At 54.0% G+C, this 16,752-nt stretch overlaps 1 protein-coding gene across 1 annotated transcript; it reads right to left on the bottom strand.

Moving 5' to 3' along the window:
• Positions 1-4,448: 4,448 nt before the first annotated feature.
• SFN (stratifin) lies at positions 4,449-5,195 on the bottom strand. The gene has a single exon (XM_038758416.1). It carries the CDS (start codon positions 5,193-5,195, stop codon positions 4,449-4,451), a length of 747 nt encoding a protein of 248 aa, XP_038614344.1.
• Positions 5,196-16,752: the final 11,557 nt, after the last annotated feature.

Below are 16,752 nucleotides of genomic sequence, written 5' to 3'. Positions count from 1 at the left end.
AGCGTCCTCTCCCGGGAAGCTTAGTCCAGTGGTCAGCACACAGTAAGCGCTCAATACATACAACTGATTGAATGAATGAATGAGGGCTCCTCCCTTTCCAGCCCCCAACGGGAAGGCCCCAGTCTGCTGACTGTGGTAGCGTCCTCTCCCCAGGCGCTTGGTCCAGTGCTCAGCACACAGTAAGCGCTCAATACATACGACTGAATGAATGAATGAATGAATGAATGAGGGCTCCTCCCTTCCCAGCCCCCGACGGGAAGGCCCCAGACTGCTGATTGTGGTAGCGTCCTCTCCCCAGGTGCTTAGTCTAGTGCTCAGTGCACAGTAAGCGCTCAAAAAGTACAACTGAATGAATGAATGAATGAATGAGGGCTCCTCCCTTCCCAGCCCCCGAAGGGAAGGCCCCAGCCTGCTGATTGTGGTACCGTCCTCTCCCCAGGTGCTTAGTCCAGTGCTCAGCACACAGTGAGCGCTCAATAAATACGATTGAATGAATGAATGAGGGCTCCTCCCTTCCCAGCCCCCGACGGGAAGGTCCCAGTCAAATGATTGTGGTCGCGTCCTCTCCCGGGGCGCTTAGTCCAGTGCTCAGCACACAGTAAGCGCTCAATACATACGACTGAATGAATGAATGAATGAATGAGGGCTCCTCCCTTCCCAGCCCCCGACGGGAAGGCCCCTCCCAGGCGCTTAGTCCAGTGCTCAGCACACAGTAAGCGCTCAATACATACGATTGAATGGATGGATGAATGAGGGCTCCTCCCGACGGGAAGGTCCCAGTCTGCTGATTGTGGTAGCGTCCTCTCCCCAGGTGCTTAGTCCAGTGCTCAGCACACAGTGAGCGCTCAATAAATACGATTGAATGAATGAATGAGGGCTCCTCCCTTCCCAGCCCCCGAAGGGAAGGTCCCTGTCAGCTGACTGTGGTAGCGTCCTCTCCCCGGGCGCTTAGTCCAGTGCTCAGCACACAGTAAGCGCTCAATAAGTACGACTGAATGAATGAATGAATGAGGGCTCCTCCCTTCGCAGCCCCCGACGGGAAGGCCCCAGCGTCCTCTCCCCAGGCGCTTAGTCCAGTGCTCAGCACACAGTGAGCGCTCAATAAATACGATTGAATGAATGAATGAGGGCTCCTCCCTTCCCAGCCCCCCACGGGAAGGCCCCAATCCGCTGATTGTGGTCGCGTCCTCTCCCCAGGCGCTTAGTCTAGTGCTCAGCACACAGTAAGCGCTCAAAAAGTACAATTGAATGAATGAATGAATGAGGGCTCCTCCCTTCCCAGCCCCCGATGGGAAGGCCCCAGCCTGCTGATTGTGGTAGCGTCCTCTCCCCAGGCGCTTAGTCCAGTGCTCAGCACACAGTAAGCGCTCAATACATACGACAATGAATGAATGAATGAATGAGGGCTCCTCCCTTCCCAGCCCCCGACGGGAAGGCCCCAGCGTCCTCTCCCCAGGCGCTTAGTCCAGTGCTCAGCACACAGTAAGCGCTCAGTAAGTACGAACGAATGAATGAGGGCTCCTCCCTTCCCAGCCCCCGACGGGAAGGCCCCTCCCAGGCGCTTAGTCCAGTGCTCAGCACACAGTAAGCGCTCAATACATACGATTGAATGGATGGATGAATGAGGGCTCCTCCCGACGGGAAGGCCCCAGCCTGCTGATTGTGGTAGCGTCCTCTCCCCAGGCGCTTAGTCCAGTGTTCAGCACACAGTTAGCGCTCAATAAATACGATTGAATGAATGAATGAGGGCTCCTCCCTTCCCAGCCCCCGACGGGAAGGCCCCTCCCAGGCGCTTAGTCCAGTGCTCAGCACACAGTAAGCGCTCAATACATACGATTGAATGGATGGATGAATGAGGGCTCCTCCCGACGGGAAGGTCCCAGTCTAATGATTGTGGTAGCGTCCTCTCCCCGGGCGCTTAGTCCAGTGCTCAGCACACAGTAAGCGCTCAATAAGTACGAATGAATGAATGAATGAGGGCTCCTCCCTTCCCAGCCCCCAACGGGAAGGCCCCAGCCTGCTGATTGTGGTAGCGTCCTCTCCCCAGGCGCTTAGTCCTGTGCTCAGCACACAGTAAGCGCTCAATAAGTACGAATGAATGAATGAATGAGGGCTCCTCCCTTCCCAGCCCCCGACGGGAAGGCCCCTCCCAGGCGCTTAGTCCAGTGCTCAGCACACAGTAAGCGCTCAATACGTACGATTGAATGGATGGATGAATGAGGGCTCCTCCCGACGGGAAGGTCCCAGTCTGCTGATTGTGGTAGCGTCCTCTCCCCAGGTGCTTAGTCCAGTTCTCAGGACACAGTAAGCGCTCAAAAAGTACAGTCGACTGAATGAATGAATGAATGAGGGCTCCTCCCTTCCCAGCCCCCGACGGGAAGGTCTCAGTCAGCTGATTGTGGTAGCGTCCTCTCCCCAGGCGCTTAGTCCAGTGCTCAGCACACAGTAAGCGCTCAATACATACGATTGAATGAATGGATGAATGAGGGCTCCTCCCGACGGGAAGGTCCCAGTCTGCTGATTGTGGTATTGTCCTCTCCCCAGGCGCTTAGTCCAGTGCTCAGCACACAGTGAGCGCTCAATAAATACGATTGAATGAATGAATGAGGGCTCCTCCCTTCCCAGCCCCCAACGGGAAGGCCCCAGTCAGCTGATTGTGGTAGCGTAGCGGCCTCTCCCCAGGCGCTTAGTCCAGTGTTCAGCACACAGTAAGCGCTCAATAAGTACGAATGAATGAATGAATGAATGAGGGCTCCTCCCTTCCCAGCCCCCAACGGGAAGGCCCCTCCCAGGCGCTTAGTCCAGTGCTCAGCACACAGTAAGCGCTCAATACATGCGATTGAATGGATGGATGAATGAGGGCTCCTCCCGACGGGAAGATCCCAGTCTGCTAACTGTGGTAGCGTCCTCTCCCCAGGCGCTTAGTCCAGTGCTCAGCACACAGTAAGCACTCAATACATACGATTGAATGAATGAATGAGGGCTCCTCCCTTCCCAGCCCCTGACGGGAAGGTCTCAGTCAGCTGATTGTGGTAGTGTCCTCTCCCCAGGCGCTTAGTCCAGTGCTCAGCACAAAGTAAGCGCTCAATACATATGATTGAATGGATGGATGAATGAGGGCTCCTCCCGACGGGAAGGTCCCAGTCTGCTGATTGTGATAGCGTCCTCTCCCCAGGCGCTTAGTCCAGTGCTCAGCACACAGTAAGCGCTCAATACATACGATTGAATGAATGAATGAATGAATGGAGGGCTCCTCCCTTCCCAGCCCCCCACGGAAAGGCCCCAATCCAATGATTGTGGTCGCGTCCTCTCCCCAGGCGCTTAGTCCAGTGCTCAGCACACAGTAAGTGCTCAAAAAGTACAATTGAATGAATGAATGAAGGCTCCTCCCTTCCCAGCCCCCGATGGGAAGGCCCCAGCCTGCTGATTGTGGTAGCGTCCCCTCCCCAGGCGCTTAGTCCAGTGCTCAGCACACAGTGAGCGCTCAATACATACGACTGAATGAATGAATGAATGAGGGCTCCTCCCTTCCCAGCCCCCGACGGGAAGGCCCCAGCGTCCTCTCCCCAGGCGCTTAGTCCAGTGCTCAGCACACAGTAAGCGCTCAGTAAGTACGATTGAAGGAATGACTGAAAGAAGGGGCTGGTGCTCGGGTGGGGCCGGGGGGCGGGACGGGCATGCCCAGGACCTGCCTGGGCATCCTGGAAGCCACCAGACCGGTCGGGTGAGGGGGCGGTGGGAAGGGCAGGGCAGGGCTGGGCGGCCCGGGAGGGGGAAGAGGGAGCCCCCTCCCCACCTTCCCCCCCAAGCTGCTCGGGGGGCAGGGGTTAGGGTCGGGCAACCAGGCCCGAACTGCCCCGTCTGGGGGCGGAGGGTCCGAGGTGCCCGCTGTGCCCGCTGCACGGAGGCGGTCCCCTCTGCAGGCCGTCGGTCGAGGCCCGGAGGAGGAGAAGGAGGGAAGGGGGCGGCCCCCGGCGCTGGTCGTGGGGTCAGAGGTCAGGTCACGACCCCTGCAGGGACCCCCCGGACCCACCCTCCCGAGCCCCCCGCCAAAGGAGACCAGACCACAGCAGCGGGCGGAGCGTCAGGGGAGCTTTATTGAGAGGAGACATGGTCACACGCACTCAGACACGCTGTCACATACAGACACACACGTGGACACCCTGTCAGGCGCGGGCGCGCACACAGACACCACACACGCACGCACGCGTGTCCCGCAGCCTCCGCGCCGGCCCTTGCTTCCCCCAGCAGAGACCCCGGGGACCGACGAAGGAGCGGGGGGCGGGCGGGGGGCCGGCCCACCTCCTCCCGCCGCACCCCGGTGGGCCCCCCGCCTCCGGCCCGGGACGCCTCCCCCGGGAGGCCTGCCGCGCTGGGGCCGCGGGCCGGGCGGGACGACGAGGGAGATGGGGCGGCCTCCCCGGGGAGTCCTCGGGCCGGGCCGGGGTTCAGCTCTGGGGGTCCTCGGGGGCCTCCCCGCCTTCCTCCCCGGCGCTGTCGGCCGTCCAGAGGGTGAGGTTGTCGCGGAGCAGCTGCATGATGAGCGTGCTGTCCTTATAGGAGTCCTCGCTGAGCGTGTGCAGTTCGGCCATGGCCTCGTCGAAGGTGGTCTTGGCCAGCGCGATGGCCTCCTCGGGGCTGCTGGCGATCTCGTAGTGGAAGACGGAGAAGTTGAGGGCCAGGCCCAGGCGGATGGGGTTGGTCGGGGGCATCTCGTTCTTGCCGATGTCCATGGCCTCCTGGTAGGCGCCCCGGGCCGAGTCGATGGTCCGCTTCTTGTCGTCGCCCGCGGCCACCTCGGCCAGGTAGCGGTAGTAGTCGCCCTTCATCTTCAGGTAGAAGACGCGGCTCTCGGCGTCGCCCGCCCGCTTGATGAGGTGCGAGTCGAGCAGGGCGAGGACGGCACCGCACACGGCCCGCAGCTCGGCCTCCACCTTCTCCCGGTATTCCCGGGCCTCGGGGCCCCGCTCCTCGCCGCCTTCCTCGGGGCCCCTGTGCTCGATGCTGCTGAGGACCCTCCAGGCGCCCCGCTGGCTGCCCACCACGTTCTTGTAGGCCACCGACAGCAGGTTCCGCTCCTCGCAGCTCAGCTCCTCGCCGCGCTCCACCGCGGCCTTCATGAAGGCCGCCATGTCCTCGTAGCGCTCGGCCTGCTCGGCCAGCTTGGCCTTCTGGATCAGGCTGGCTCGCTCCATGGCTCGGGAAGAGGAGGAGGAGGAGGAGGAGGAGGAGAAGAGCGGGAGGAAGCGGAGGCTCCCGGGCACCTGGGAGGGAAGACGGGCCGGCTCTGCTCGCCACCCGCGCCCGGCCCCGGCTTTTGGCTGGGCGTCCTGCCCCGGAGCGGGGCGGGACGGGGCGGGAACGGGGCGGGATCCCGAGGGGCGGCCCCCCCTTCTCCGTCCCCCCCCATTCCCGGCCCGCGCCCTTTCCGGCTGGTCCTTGAAGGCGATGGCGGAGACGGCTGAGAAACCCAGGTGTGCGGACACGCACAGGCGCCCCTCCCTCCCCTTCCGTTTTTCTTTTAATAATAATAATAATAATGATGATGGCATTTGTTAAGCGCTTACTATGTGCACGGCACTGTTCTAAGCACCGGGGGGGATACAAGGTGATCAAGTTGCTCCACGTGGGGCTCACAGTCTTAGTCCTCGAAAATCTCCAGTGGCTACCAATCAATCAATCAATCAATCGTATTTATTGAGCGCTTACTATGTGCAGAGCACTGTTCTAAGCAGTGGGGGGGATACAAGGTGATCAAGTTGTCCCACGTGGGGCTCACAGTCTTAGTCCTCAAAAATCTCCAGTGGCTACCAATCAATCAATCAATCAATCAATCGTATTTATTGAGTGCTTCCTGTGTGCAGAGCACTGGACTAAGTGCTTGGGAAGTACAAATTGGCAACATATACAGTTCCTACCCAACAGTGGGCTTACAGTCTAAAAGGGGGAGACAAAACCAAACATCAACCTGCGCATCAGGCAGAAACTCCTCACCCTGGGCTTCAGGGCTGTCCATCCATCCCCTGGCCCCCTCCTTACCTCCCCTCCCTTCTGTCCTTCTCCAGCCCAGCCCGCACCCTCCGCTCCTCTGCCGCCGCTCACCTCCTCACCGTTAGGCCTCATTCTCGCCTGTCCCGCCGTCGACCCCCGGCCCACGTCCTCCCCCGGGCCTGGAATGCCCCCAGTCCCTCTGCCCATCCGCCAAGCTAGCTCTCTTCCTCCCTTCAAGGCCCTACTGAGAGCTCACCTCCTCCAGGAGGCCTTCCCACACTCAGCCCCTTCCTTCCTCTCCCCCTCGTCCCCCTCCATCCCCCCATCTTACTCCTTCCCTTCCCCACAGCACCTGTATATATGTATATATGTCTCTACATATTTATTACTCTATTTATTTATTTTACTTGTACATATCTATTCTATTGATTTTATTTTGTTAGTATGTTTGGTTTTTGTTCTCCGTCTCCCCCTTTTAGACTGTGAGCCCACTGTTGGGTAGGGACTGTCTCTATATGTTGCCAACTTGTACTTCCCAAGTGCTTAGTACAGTGCTCTGCACACAGTAAGCGCTCAATAAATACGATTGATTGATTAATCCCCATTTTACAGATGAGGGAACTGAGGCTCAGAGAAATTAAGTGACTTGCCCAAGGTCACACAGCAGACATGTGGTGGAGCCGGGATTCGATCCCATGACCTCTGACTCCAAAGCCCAGGCTCTTTCCACTGAGCCACGCTGCTTCTCTTCACTTCTAGACTGTGAGCCCACTGTTGGGTAGGGACCGTCTCTATATGTTGCCAACTTGGACTTCCCAAGCGCTTAGTACAGTGCTCTGCACACAGTAAGCACGATTGAATGAATGAATGAGTGACTATCAATCGACGGTCTTCATGGAGCGCTCACTGTGTGCGGAGCGCTGTTCTGAGCGCCTGGGAGAGGGCCTACAATGGAGTTCATTCATTCAACCGTATTTATTGAGCGCTTTCTGGGTGCAGAGCACTGGACTAAGCGCTTGGGAAGTCCAAATGGGCAACATATAGAGACGGTCCCTACCCGACAAGGGGCTCACAGTCTAGGAGAAGCATTAAGGCTCAGTGGAAAGAGCCCGGGCTTTGGAGTCAGAGGTCACGGGTTCAAATCCCAGCTCCGCCAACTGTCAGATGGGTGACTTTGGGCAAGTCACTTCATTCATTCAATCGTATTTATTGAGCGCTTCCTGTGCGCAGAGCACTGTACTAAGCGCTTGGGAAGTACAAGTTGGCAACATACAGAGACAGTCCCTACCCAACAGTGGGCTCACAGTCTAGAAGGGGGAGACAGAGAACAAAACATATTAACAAAATAAAATAAATAGAATAAATATTCTATTATTTATTAATTCTATTTATTCTATTCTTCACTTCTCTGGGCCCCAGTTCCCTCATCTGGAAAATGGGGATTAAAACCCTGAGCCCCCCGTGGGCCAACCTGCTCACCTTGTAACCTCCCCAGCGCTTCGAACAGTGCTTTGCACATAGTAAGCGCTTAATAAATACCATCAGTATCATCTTCTAGACCGTGAGCCCACTGTCGGGTGGGGACCGCCTCTCGATGTTGCCAACTTGGACTTCCCAAGCGCTTAGTCCAGTGGCTCTGCACACAGTAAGTGCTCAATAAACACGATTGAATGAATGAGTGAATGCTTAGGAGGGGGGAGACGGGCAACAAAACATGTCCCCTAGCCCCCAATCAATCAATCAATCGTATCTATTGAGCGCTTACTGTGTGCAGAGCACTGTACTAAGCGCTTGGCAACATAGAGAGACAGTCCCTACCCAACGGTGGGCCCCCAGGGAGCTTCCCATCTAGAGGGATTGAGTCTCAGCCCAGACCTGTCTGGGCCTGGGCCCTTATCTAGGGCACTGCCCAGTGGGAAGCGCCCGGGGCTTGGGAGTTGGGGAAACCGAGGACTAATCCAGCCACCGCCACTCGCCTTCTGCGTGACTTGAGGCGACTTGTCACTTTTCTTCTCCATCCTCCCTCCCCCTTAGACTGCGAGCCCCCCTGGGGGATCTTTGGTACCAACTTGGACTTCCCAAGCGCTTAGTCCAGTGCTCTGCACACAGTAAGCGCTCAATAAATACGACTGACTGAATGAATGAATCTGGTTAGCCTGTATCTACCTCAGTGTTAAGTACAGCGCTTGGAAGTGAGCCCCTTCCTTCCTCTCCCCCTCGCCCCCCTCTCCATCCTCCCCATCTTACCCCCTTCCCTTCCCCACAGCACCTGTATATATGTATATATGGTTGTACATATTTATTACTCTATTTATTTATTTATTTTACTTGTACATTTCTATCCTATTTATTTTATTTTGTTGGTATGTTTGGTTCTGTTCTCTGTCTCCCCCTTTTAGACTGTGAGCCCACTGTTGGGTAGGGACTGTCTCTATGTGTTGCCAATTTGTACTTCCCAAGCGCTTAGTACAGTGCTCTGCACATAGTAAGCGCTCAATAAATACGATTGATTGATTGATTGATTGATATCTATTCTATTTATTTTATTTTGTTAGTATGTTTGGTTTTGTTCTCTGTCTCCCCCATTTTAGACGGTGAGCCCACTGTTGGGTAGGGACTGTCTTTAGATGTTGCCAATTTGTACTTCCCAAGCGCTTAGTACGGTGCTCTGCACATAGTAAGCGCTCAATAAATACGATTGATGATGATGATGATGGAACGTAGTAAGCGCCTAACAAACAGCACAGTTACCGGCGCATTAGACGTGTGTGAGTGTGTGCGTGGGGGTCGGCGGGAGGGTTCACCTCACTTTCCCGTCTCCCCCTTCTAATTATAATGATGGCATTTATTAAGCGCTTACTAGGTACAAAGCACTGTTCTAAGCGCTGGGGAGGTTACAAGGTGATCAGGTTGTCCCACGTGGGGATCACAGTCTTCATCCCCATTTTACTAGATGAGGGAACTGAGGCACAGAGAAGTTGTGACACACAGCTGACAATTGGCAGAGTCAGGATTGGAACCCATGACCTCGGACTCCAAAGCCCGGGCTCTTTCCAGGGAGCCACGCTGCTTCTAGACTGTGAGCTTGTTGTCAGGTAGGGACCGTCTCTATATGTTGCCAACTTGGACTTCCCAAGCGCTTAGTACAGTGCTCGGCACACAGTAAGCGCTCGATAAATACGGTTGAATGAATGAGTGACCGCCTCACAGCCAGACTCGGACCCCGGGACCCCCGGCTTTGGGAAGCAGCGTGGCTCAGTGGAAAGATCCCGGGCTTTGGAGTCAGAGGTCATGGGTTCAAATCCCCACTCCGCCACTTGTCAACTGTGTGACTTTGGTCAAGTCATTTCACTTCTCTGGGCCTCAATTCCCTCATCTGTAAAATGGGGATGAAGACTGTGAGCCCACCGGGGGACAACCTGCTCACCTTGTAACCTCCCCGGCGCTTAGAACAGTGACTTCACTTCTCTGTGCCTCAGTGATCTCATCTGTAAAATGGGGATGAAGACTGTGAGCCCTCCGTGGGACAACCTGCTCACCTTGCAACCTCCCCAGCGCTTAGAACAGTGCTTGGCACATAGTAAGCGCTTAAAAAATGCCATCATTATTATTGTGTGCCAAGCACCGTACTAAGCGCTTGGGAAAGCACGATACAGTACTAAAGAGACAATCCCTGTCCGCTTGTCAACTGTGTGACTTTGGGCAAGTCACTTCACTTCTCTGCGCCTCAATTCCCCCATCTGTAAAATGGGGATGAAGACTGTGAGCCCCCCCGTGGGACAACCTGCTCACCTTGCAACCTCCCCGGCGCTTAGAACAGTGACTTCACTTCTCTGCGCCTCAGTGACCTCATCTGTAAAATGGGGATGAAGACTGTGAGCCCCCCGTGGGACAACCTGCTCACCTTGCAACCTCCCCGGCGCTTCGAACGGTGACTTCACTTCTCTGCGCCTCAGTTCCCTCATCTGTAAAATGGGGATGAAGACTGTGAGCCCCCCGTGGGACAACCTGATCACCTTGCAACCTCCCCGGCGCTTCGAACAGTGACTTCACTTCTCTGCGCCTCAGTTCCCTCATCTGTAAAGTGGGGATGAAGACCGTGAGCCCCCCGTGGGCCAACCTGCTCACCTTGTAACCTCCCCGGCGCTTCGAACGGTGCTTGGCACATTGTAATAAGCGCTGTCGTTATTATTATTATTTGGGAAGGGGCGGCAGGGACTACTTAGTCTGTGAGCCCCAGGTGGCACTCAATCAATCAATCACTCGTATTTACTGAGCGCTTACTGTGTGCAGGGCACTGTACTAAGCGCTTGGGAAGTCCAAGTTGGCAACATAGAGAGACGGTCCCTACCCAACAGCGGGCTCACAGTCTAAAAGGGGGAGACGGAGAACAAAACCAAACATAACTCGATTTCCTTTTCTTCATTCATTCATTCATTCAGCCGTATTTATTGAGCGCTTACTACCTCAACGCTTAGTAGACTGCTAGGTACACAGTTGAGCGCCTAACGCACTCAATGAGAAGCAGCGTGGCTCAATGGAAAGAGCATGGGCTTCGGAGTCAGAGGTCACGGGTTCAAATCTCGGCTCCACCAGTTGTCATCTGTGTAACACTGGGCAAGTCACTTAACTTCTCTGTGCCTTAGTTACCTCAGCTGCAAAATGGGGATTAAGACTGTGAGCCCCACATGGGACAACCGGATCACCTTGTAACCTCCCCAGCGCTTAGAACAGTGCTTTGCACATAGTAAGCACTTAATAAATGCCATTATTATTATTATTATTATTATTAACGAATATTATTATCATTTCTCCAGAGCTGTCCGGCCCTGTCCCCTCCCGTCCGGACCCCTTATGCCCAGGGCCGGCCGGCCGTACTGGGGGCCTCTGTAGTGGCCCTCTAATGAGCGCGGACGCTCCGGGCCGGCCCGGGCCCTGTAATTAACCGCGTGGCCCCGGCCTAGGCCCCATTACTCTGCAGTTTTCCCTTTCATGTCAGAGGCCTGTTGGCACTTGCAGGACTTTCCCCGTGACGCGGTGAGAGGCCTAGGCGGCCGCCCCCTCCGTACGGGCCCGGCCCGGCCCCGTATCGGCCCCGCCGACTCCGCCGCTGCCCCACTTCCCGGCCTGACTCACCCGCCACCCCCGGCCCTGGGCGAGGGAAGGGGCCCGACCAGGACCGGGAAAGGAAGCGGCGAGGCCTAGTGCAAAGCGCCCGGGCCCGGAGTCGGAGGACCTGGTTTTTTTTTAATAATGGTATTTGTTAAGCGCTTACTATGTGCCAAGCACTGTTCTGAGCGCTGGGGGGTTACAAGGCGATCAGGTTGTCCCATGCGGGGCTCACAGTCTTCATCCCCATTTTCCAGATGAGGGAACTGCGGCACAGAGAAGTGACTTGCCCAAACTCACACAGTTGACAATTGGTGGAACCGGGATTTGATAATAATAATAATGGCATTTATTAAGCGCTTACTATGTGCAAAGCACTGTTCTAAGCGCTGGGGGGATACAAGGCGATCGGGTTGTCCCACGTGGGGCTCACAGTCTTCATCCCCATTTTCCAGATGAGGGAATTGAGGCCCAGAGAAGTGACTTGCCCAAAGTCACACAGTTGACAATTGGCGGAGCCGGGATTTAATAATAATAATAGTGGCATTTATTAAGCACTTACTATGTGCAAAGCACTGTTCTAAGCGCTGGGGGATACAAGGTGATTGGGTTGTCCCACGTGGGGCTCACAGTCTTAATCCCCATTTTACAGATGAGGGAACTGCGGCCCAGAGAAGTGACTTGCCCAAAGTCACACGGTTGACAATTGGTGGAGCCGGGATTTGATAATAATAATAATGGCATTTATTAAGCGCTTACTATGTGCAAAGCACTGTTCTAAGCGCTGGGGGGTTACAAGGTGATCGGGTTGTCCCACGTGGGGCTCACAGTCTTAATCCCCATTTTCCAGATGAGGGAACTGAGGCCCAGAGAAGTGACTTGCCCAAAGTCACACGGTTGACAATTGGCGGAGCCAGGATTTAATAATAATAATAGTGGCATTTATTAAGCACTTACTATGTGCAAAGCACTGTTCTAAGCGCTGGGGGATACAAGGTGATTGGGTTGTCCCACGTGGGGCTCACAGTCTTAATCCCCATTTTACAGATGAGGGAACTGCGGCCCAGAGAAGTGACTTGCCCAAAGTCACACGGTTGACAATTGGTGGAGCCGGGATTTGATAATAATAATAATGGCATTTATTAAGCGCTTACTATGTGCAAAGCACTGTTCTAAGCGCTGGGGAGGTTACAGGGTGATCGGGTTGTCCCACGGGGGGGGCTCACAGTCTTAATCCCCATTTTACAGATGAGGGAACTGAGGCACAGAGAAGTGACTTGCCCAAACTCACACAGTTGACAATTGGTGGAGCCAGGATTTAATAATAATAATAATGGCATTTATTAAGCGCTTACTATGTGCAAAGCACTGTTCTAAGTGCTGGGGGTTACAAGGTGATCGGGTTGTCCCACGTTGGGCTCACAGTCTTCATCCCCATTTTCCAGATGAGGCACAGAGAAGTGACTTGCCCAAAGTCACACGGTTGAGAATTGGCGGAGCCAGGATTTAATAATAATAATGGCACTTATTAAGCACTTACTATGTGCAAAGCACTGTTCTAAGCGCTGGGGGGATACAAGGCGATCAGGTTGTCCCATGGGGGGCTCACAGTCTTCATCCCCATTTTCCAGATGAGGGAACTGAGGCCCAGAGAAGTGAAGTGACCTGCCCAAAGTCACCCGGCTGACAATTGGCAGAGTCGGGATTTGAACCCATGACCTCTGACTCCAAAGCCCGGGCTCTTTCCACCGAGCCGCGCTGCTGTTCTCACCCCCTCGTCTGCTGCCCCACACGCGGCTCACGCCTGTCCGCTGGGATCGATGCGCTGAGCGCCTACTGCGCGAAGAGCACTGTACTAAGCGCTTGGGAGAGTACACTGCAACAACACGGCGGACCCGTTCCCTGCCCAAAGCCAGCTTACGGTCCAGAGGGGGAGGCAGGCGCTATCAATCAATCGTATTTAGAAATACTAATAGAATATCGTAATCGAAATACTAATAGAATATAGTAATCGAAATACTAATAGAATATAGTAATCGAAATACTAATAGAAATCTAGATGACGGATACAGACGTAAGCGCTGTGGGGCTGGGAGGGGAGGATGAATAAAGGGAGCGAGTCAGGGCGACGCAGAAGGGAGTGGAAGATGAGGAAAAGAAAAACCACGTCGGTCAGTCACTTCACTTCCCTGGGCCTCAGTTTCCTCATCCGCAGAATGGGGATTCAACACCCATCCTCCCTCCTGTTTAGACGGCGACTCACGCGGGAGCTGATTTATCTTTCCAACCTGATTAGCTTCTAGAAGCGGCGCGGCTCAGTGGAAAGAGCCCGGGCTTTAGAGCTAGAAGTCATGGGTTCGAATCCCGGCCCCGCCACACGTCTGCTGTGCGACCTTGGGCACTTCACTTCTATTCATTTTGTTAATATGTTTGGTTTTGTTGTCTGTCTCCCCCTTCTAGACTGTGAGCCCACGGTTGGGTAGGGACCGTCTCTATAGGTTGCCAACTTGGACTTCCCAAGCGCTTAGTACAGTGCTCTGCACACAGTAAGCGCTCAATAAATATGATTGATGATGATGATGACTGTCTCTATAGGTTGCCAACTAGTACTTCCCAAGCGCTTAGGCCGGTGCTCTGCACACAGTAAGCGCTCAATAAATACGATTGATTGCTTCTCTGAGCCTCAGTTCCCTCATCTGTAAAATGGGGATGAAGACTGTGAGCCCCCCGTGGGACAACATGATCCCCTTGTAACCTCCCCAGTGCTTAGAACAGTGCTTTGCACATAGTAAGCGCTTAACAAATATCACCATTATTATTATTATTACTATCTAGCCCAGCGTGTTGGTCAGTGCCTGGCACATAGTAAGGGCTTAACAAATACCTTTTTTTAAAAAAAGAAATGCTCTTAAATACCACAATTTTTAAGGAAGTGGAGGGGGGGAAGCGGAGGGGAGGCAGGGGAAGTATTCTATTTCTTTTATTTTGTTAGTATGTTTGGTTTTGTTCTCTGTCTCCCCCTTTTAGACTGTGAGCCCACTGTTGGGTAGGGACCGTCTCTAGATGTTGCCAACTTGGACTTCCCAAGCGCTTAGTACAGTGCTCTGCACACAGTAAGCGCTCAATCAATATGATTGATAGATTCTCTGAGCCTCAGTTCCCTCATCTGTAAAAAGGAGATGAAGACTGTGAGCCCCCCGTGGGACAACACGATCACCTTGTAACCTCCCCAGCGCTTAGAACAGTGCTTTGCACATAGTAAGCGCTTAACAAATATCACCATTATTATTATTATTATCTAGCCCAGCGTGTAGGTCAGTGCCTGGCGCATAGTAAGGGCTTAACAAATACCTTTTTAAAAAAAAATAAATGCTCTTAAATACCACAATTTTTAAGGAAGTGGAGGGGGGGAAGAGGAGGGAAGGCAGGGGAAGTATTCTATTTATTTTATTTTGTTAGTATGTTTGGTTTTGTTCTCTGTCTCCCCCTTTTAGACTGTGAGCCCACTGTTGGGTAGGGACTGTCTCTATATGTTGCCAACTTGTACTTCCCAAGCGCTTAGTCCAGTGCTCTGCACACAGTAAGCGCTCAATAAATACGATTGATGATGATGATGATGATGGGGAGGGAGGTGCCCAGGAGGACCGGATTTCGGTCTCGGGCCGCCCCGGGCACGGTGGAGGGGGCCGACAGCCCTTCGAGGGCCCCTGTTTGGGGCCCACCCCTAGGAGCTGGCACAGTCTAGACTCCAATTAAGAAGGGGGCTCAATCAATCAATCAATCGTATTTACTGAGCGCTTACTGTGTGCAGAGCACTGGACTAAGCGCTTGGGAAGTCCAAGTTGGCAGCATCTAGAGACGGTCCCTACCCACCAGCGGGCTCACAGTCTAGAAGGGGGAGACAGAGAACCCTCTTCTCCGTCCCGGGGGTGGTCCCCCACACCCTCAGCCTCCCAGCCTCAGTTTCCCTCGGTCCAGGGCGGGACCCGGGGGGGGGGCCCTCAGTGTCCCCTGGCCGCCGGGAGGTTTTGCGGCCTCGGCTGCTGACTCAGTTTCTGACGCGCACCACCTCCCTGGCTCCGGGGCCTCCGCTCGTTTCCTAAACCATCCCGGAGCGGGCCGGGAGAAGCGGCCTGACTTAGTGGAAAGAGCAGGGGCTCAGGAGGCAGAGGAGCTTGCACTCCAATGGCAGGGATAGACATAAAAACATTTCCCAACGGTGAAATCGGAATAATCAGGGAAGCAGCGTGGCCTGACGGCTAAAGCACGGGCCTGGGTTCTAATGCCGCCACTGGCCTTCTAGACTGTGAGCCCACTGTTGGGTAGGGACCGTCTCTATATGTTGCCAACTTGGACTTCCCGGGCGCTTAGTACGGTGCTCTGCACACAGTAAACGCTCAATAAATACGACTGATTGATTGATGGGTCTGCTGTGTGACCTGGGGCAAACCGCTTCACTTCTCTGTGCCTCAGTTCCCTCATCTGAAAATGGGGATGAAGACTGTGAGCCCCACGTGGGACCACCTGATCACCCCAGCGCATAGAACAGTGCTTGGCACGTAGTAAGCGCTTAAGAAATACCGTCATTACTATGGTTAGGAGGACCAGGTGAGAGGAAGAGGGCTACCGGTTACGCAAGGCAGACCCCCGCCCGGGATCAGTTGGGTAGGCCCCAATCAATCAATCAATCAATCAATCGTATTTATTATTAATAATAATAATAATAATAATGTTGGCATTTGTTAAGCGCTTACTATGTGCAAAGCACTGTTCTAAGCGGTTGGGGGGATACAAAGTGATCAGGTTGTCCCCCGGGGGGCTCCCAGTCTTCATCCCCATTTTACAGATGAGGGAACTGAGGCCCAGAGAAGTGAAGTGACTTGCCCAAAGTCACCCGGCTGACAACTGGCGGAGCCGGGATTTGAACCCCTGACCTCTGACTCCAAAGCCCGGGCTCTTTCCACTGAGCCGCGCTGTACACAATAAGCACTCAATACATACGGCTGAAGGAATGAATTCATTTCATTCATAATAATAATAATAATGGTACTCTATTTATTTATTTATTTATTTATTTTACTTGTACATTTCTATCCTATTTATTTTATTTTGTTGGTATGTTTGGTTCTGTTCTCTGTCTCCCCCTTTTAGACTGTGAGCCCACTGTTGGGTAGGGACTGTCTCTACGTGTTGCCAATTTGTACTTCCCAAGCGCTTAGTACAGTGCTCTGCACATAGTAAGCGCTCAATAAATACGATTGATTGATTACTCTGTGCAAAGCACTGTTCTAAGCACTGGATGGGAATGAGCCTGGCTCAGTGGAAAGAGCGTGGGCTTGGGAGCCAGGGGTCATGGGTTCAAATCCCGGCTCAGCCACTTGTCAGCTGGGTAAGCCACTTAGCTTCTCTGTTCCTCGGTTACCTCATCCGTAAAATGGGTTTTAAGGCTGTGAGCCCCACATGGGACAACCAAATCACCTTGTATCCCGCCCAGCACTTAGAACAGTGCTTCGAGCATAGTAAGCGCTTAACAAATACCGTTATTATTTTTATTATTTCATCATCTGGGGACTTTGACACGTTAGGCAGATCTCCGGCTGTCCGGACGGGTGGGTTGGGGCAGGAGGGAGGGAAGGGGATATGCGGAAGCAA

This window comes from Tachyglossus aculeatus, chromosome 16 (genome assembly GCF_015852505.1).
Source record: "Tachyglossus aculeatus isolate mTacAcu1 chromosome 16, mTacAcu1.pri, whole genome shotgun sequence".
In the NCBI taxonomy this organism is placed as follows: domain Eukaryota; kingdom Metazoa; phylum Chordata; class Mammalia; order Monotremata; family Tachyglossidae; genus Tachyglossus; species Tachyglossus aculeatus.
This window is presented reverse-complemented; position numbering and strand designations above follow the sequence as displayed.

Excerpts from the sequence above, each read along its gene's own strand:
- SFN (XM_038758416.1), bottom strand. The coding sequence starts at position 5,195 with ATGGAGCGAGCCAGCCTGATCCAGAAGGCCAAGCTGGCCGAGCAGGCC.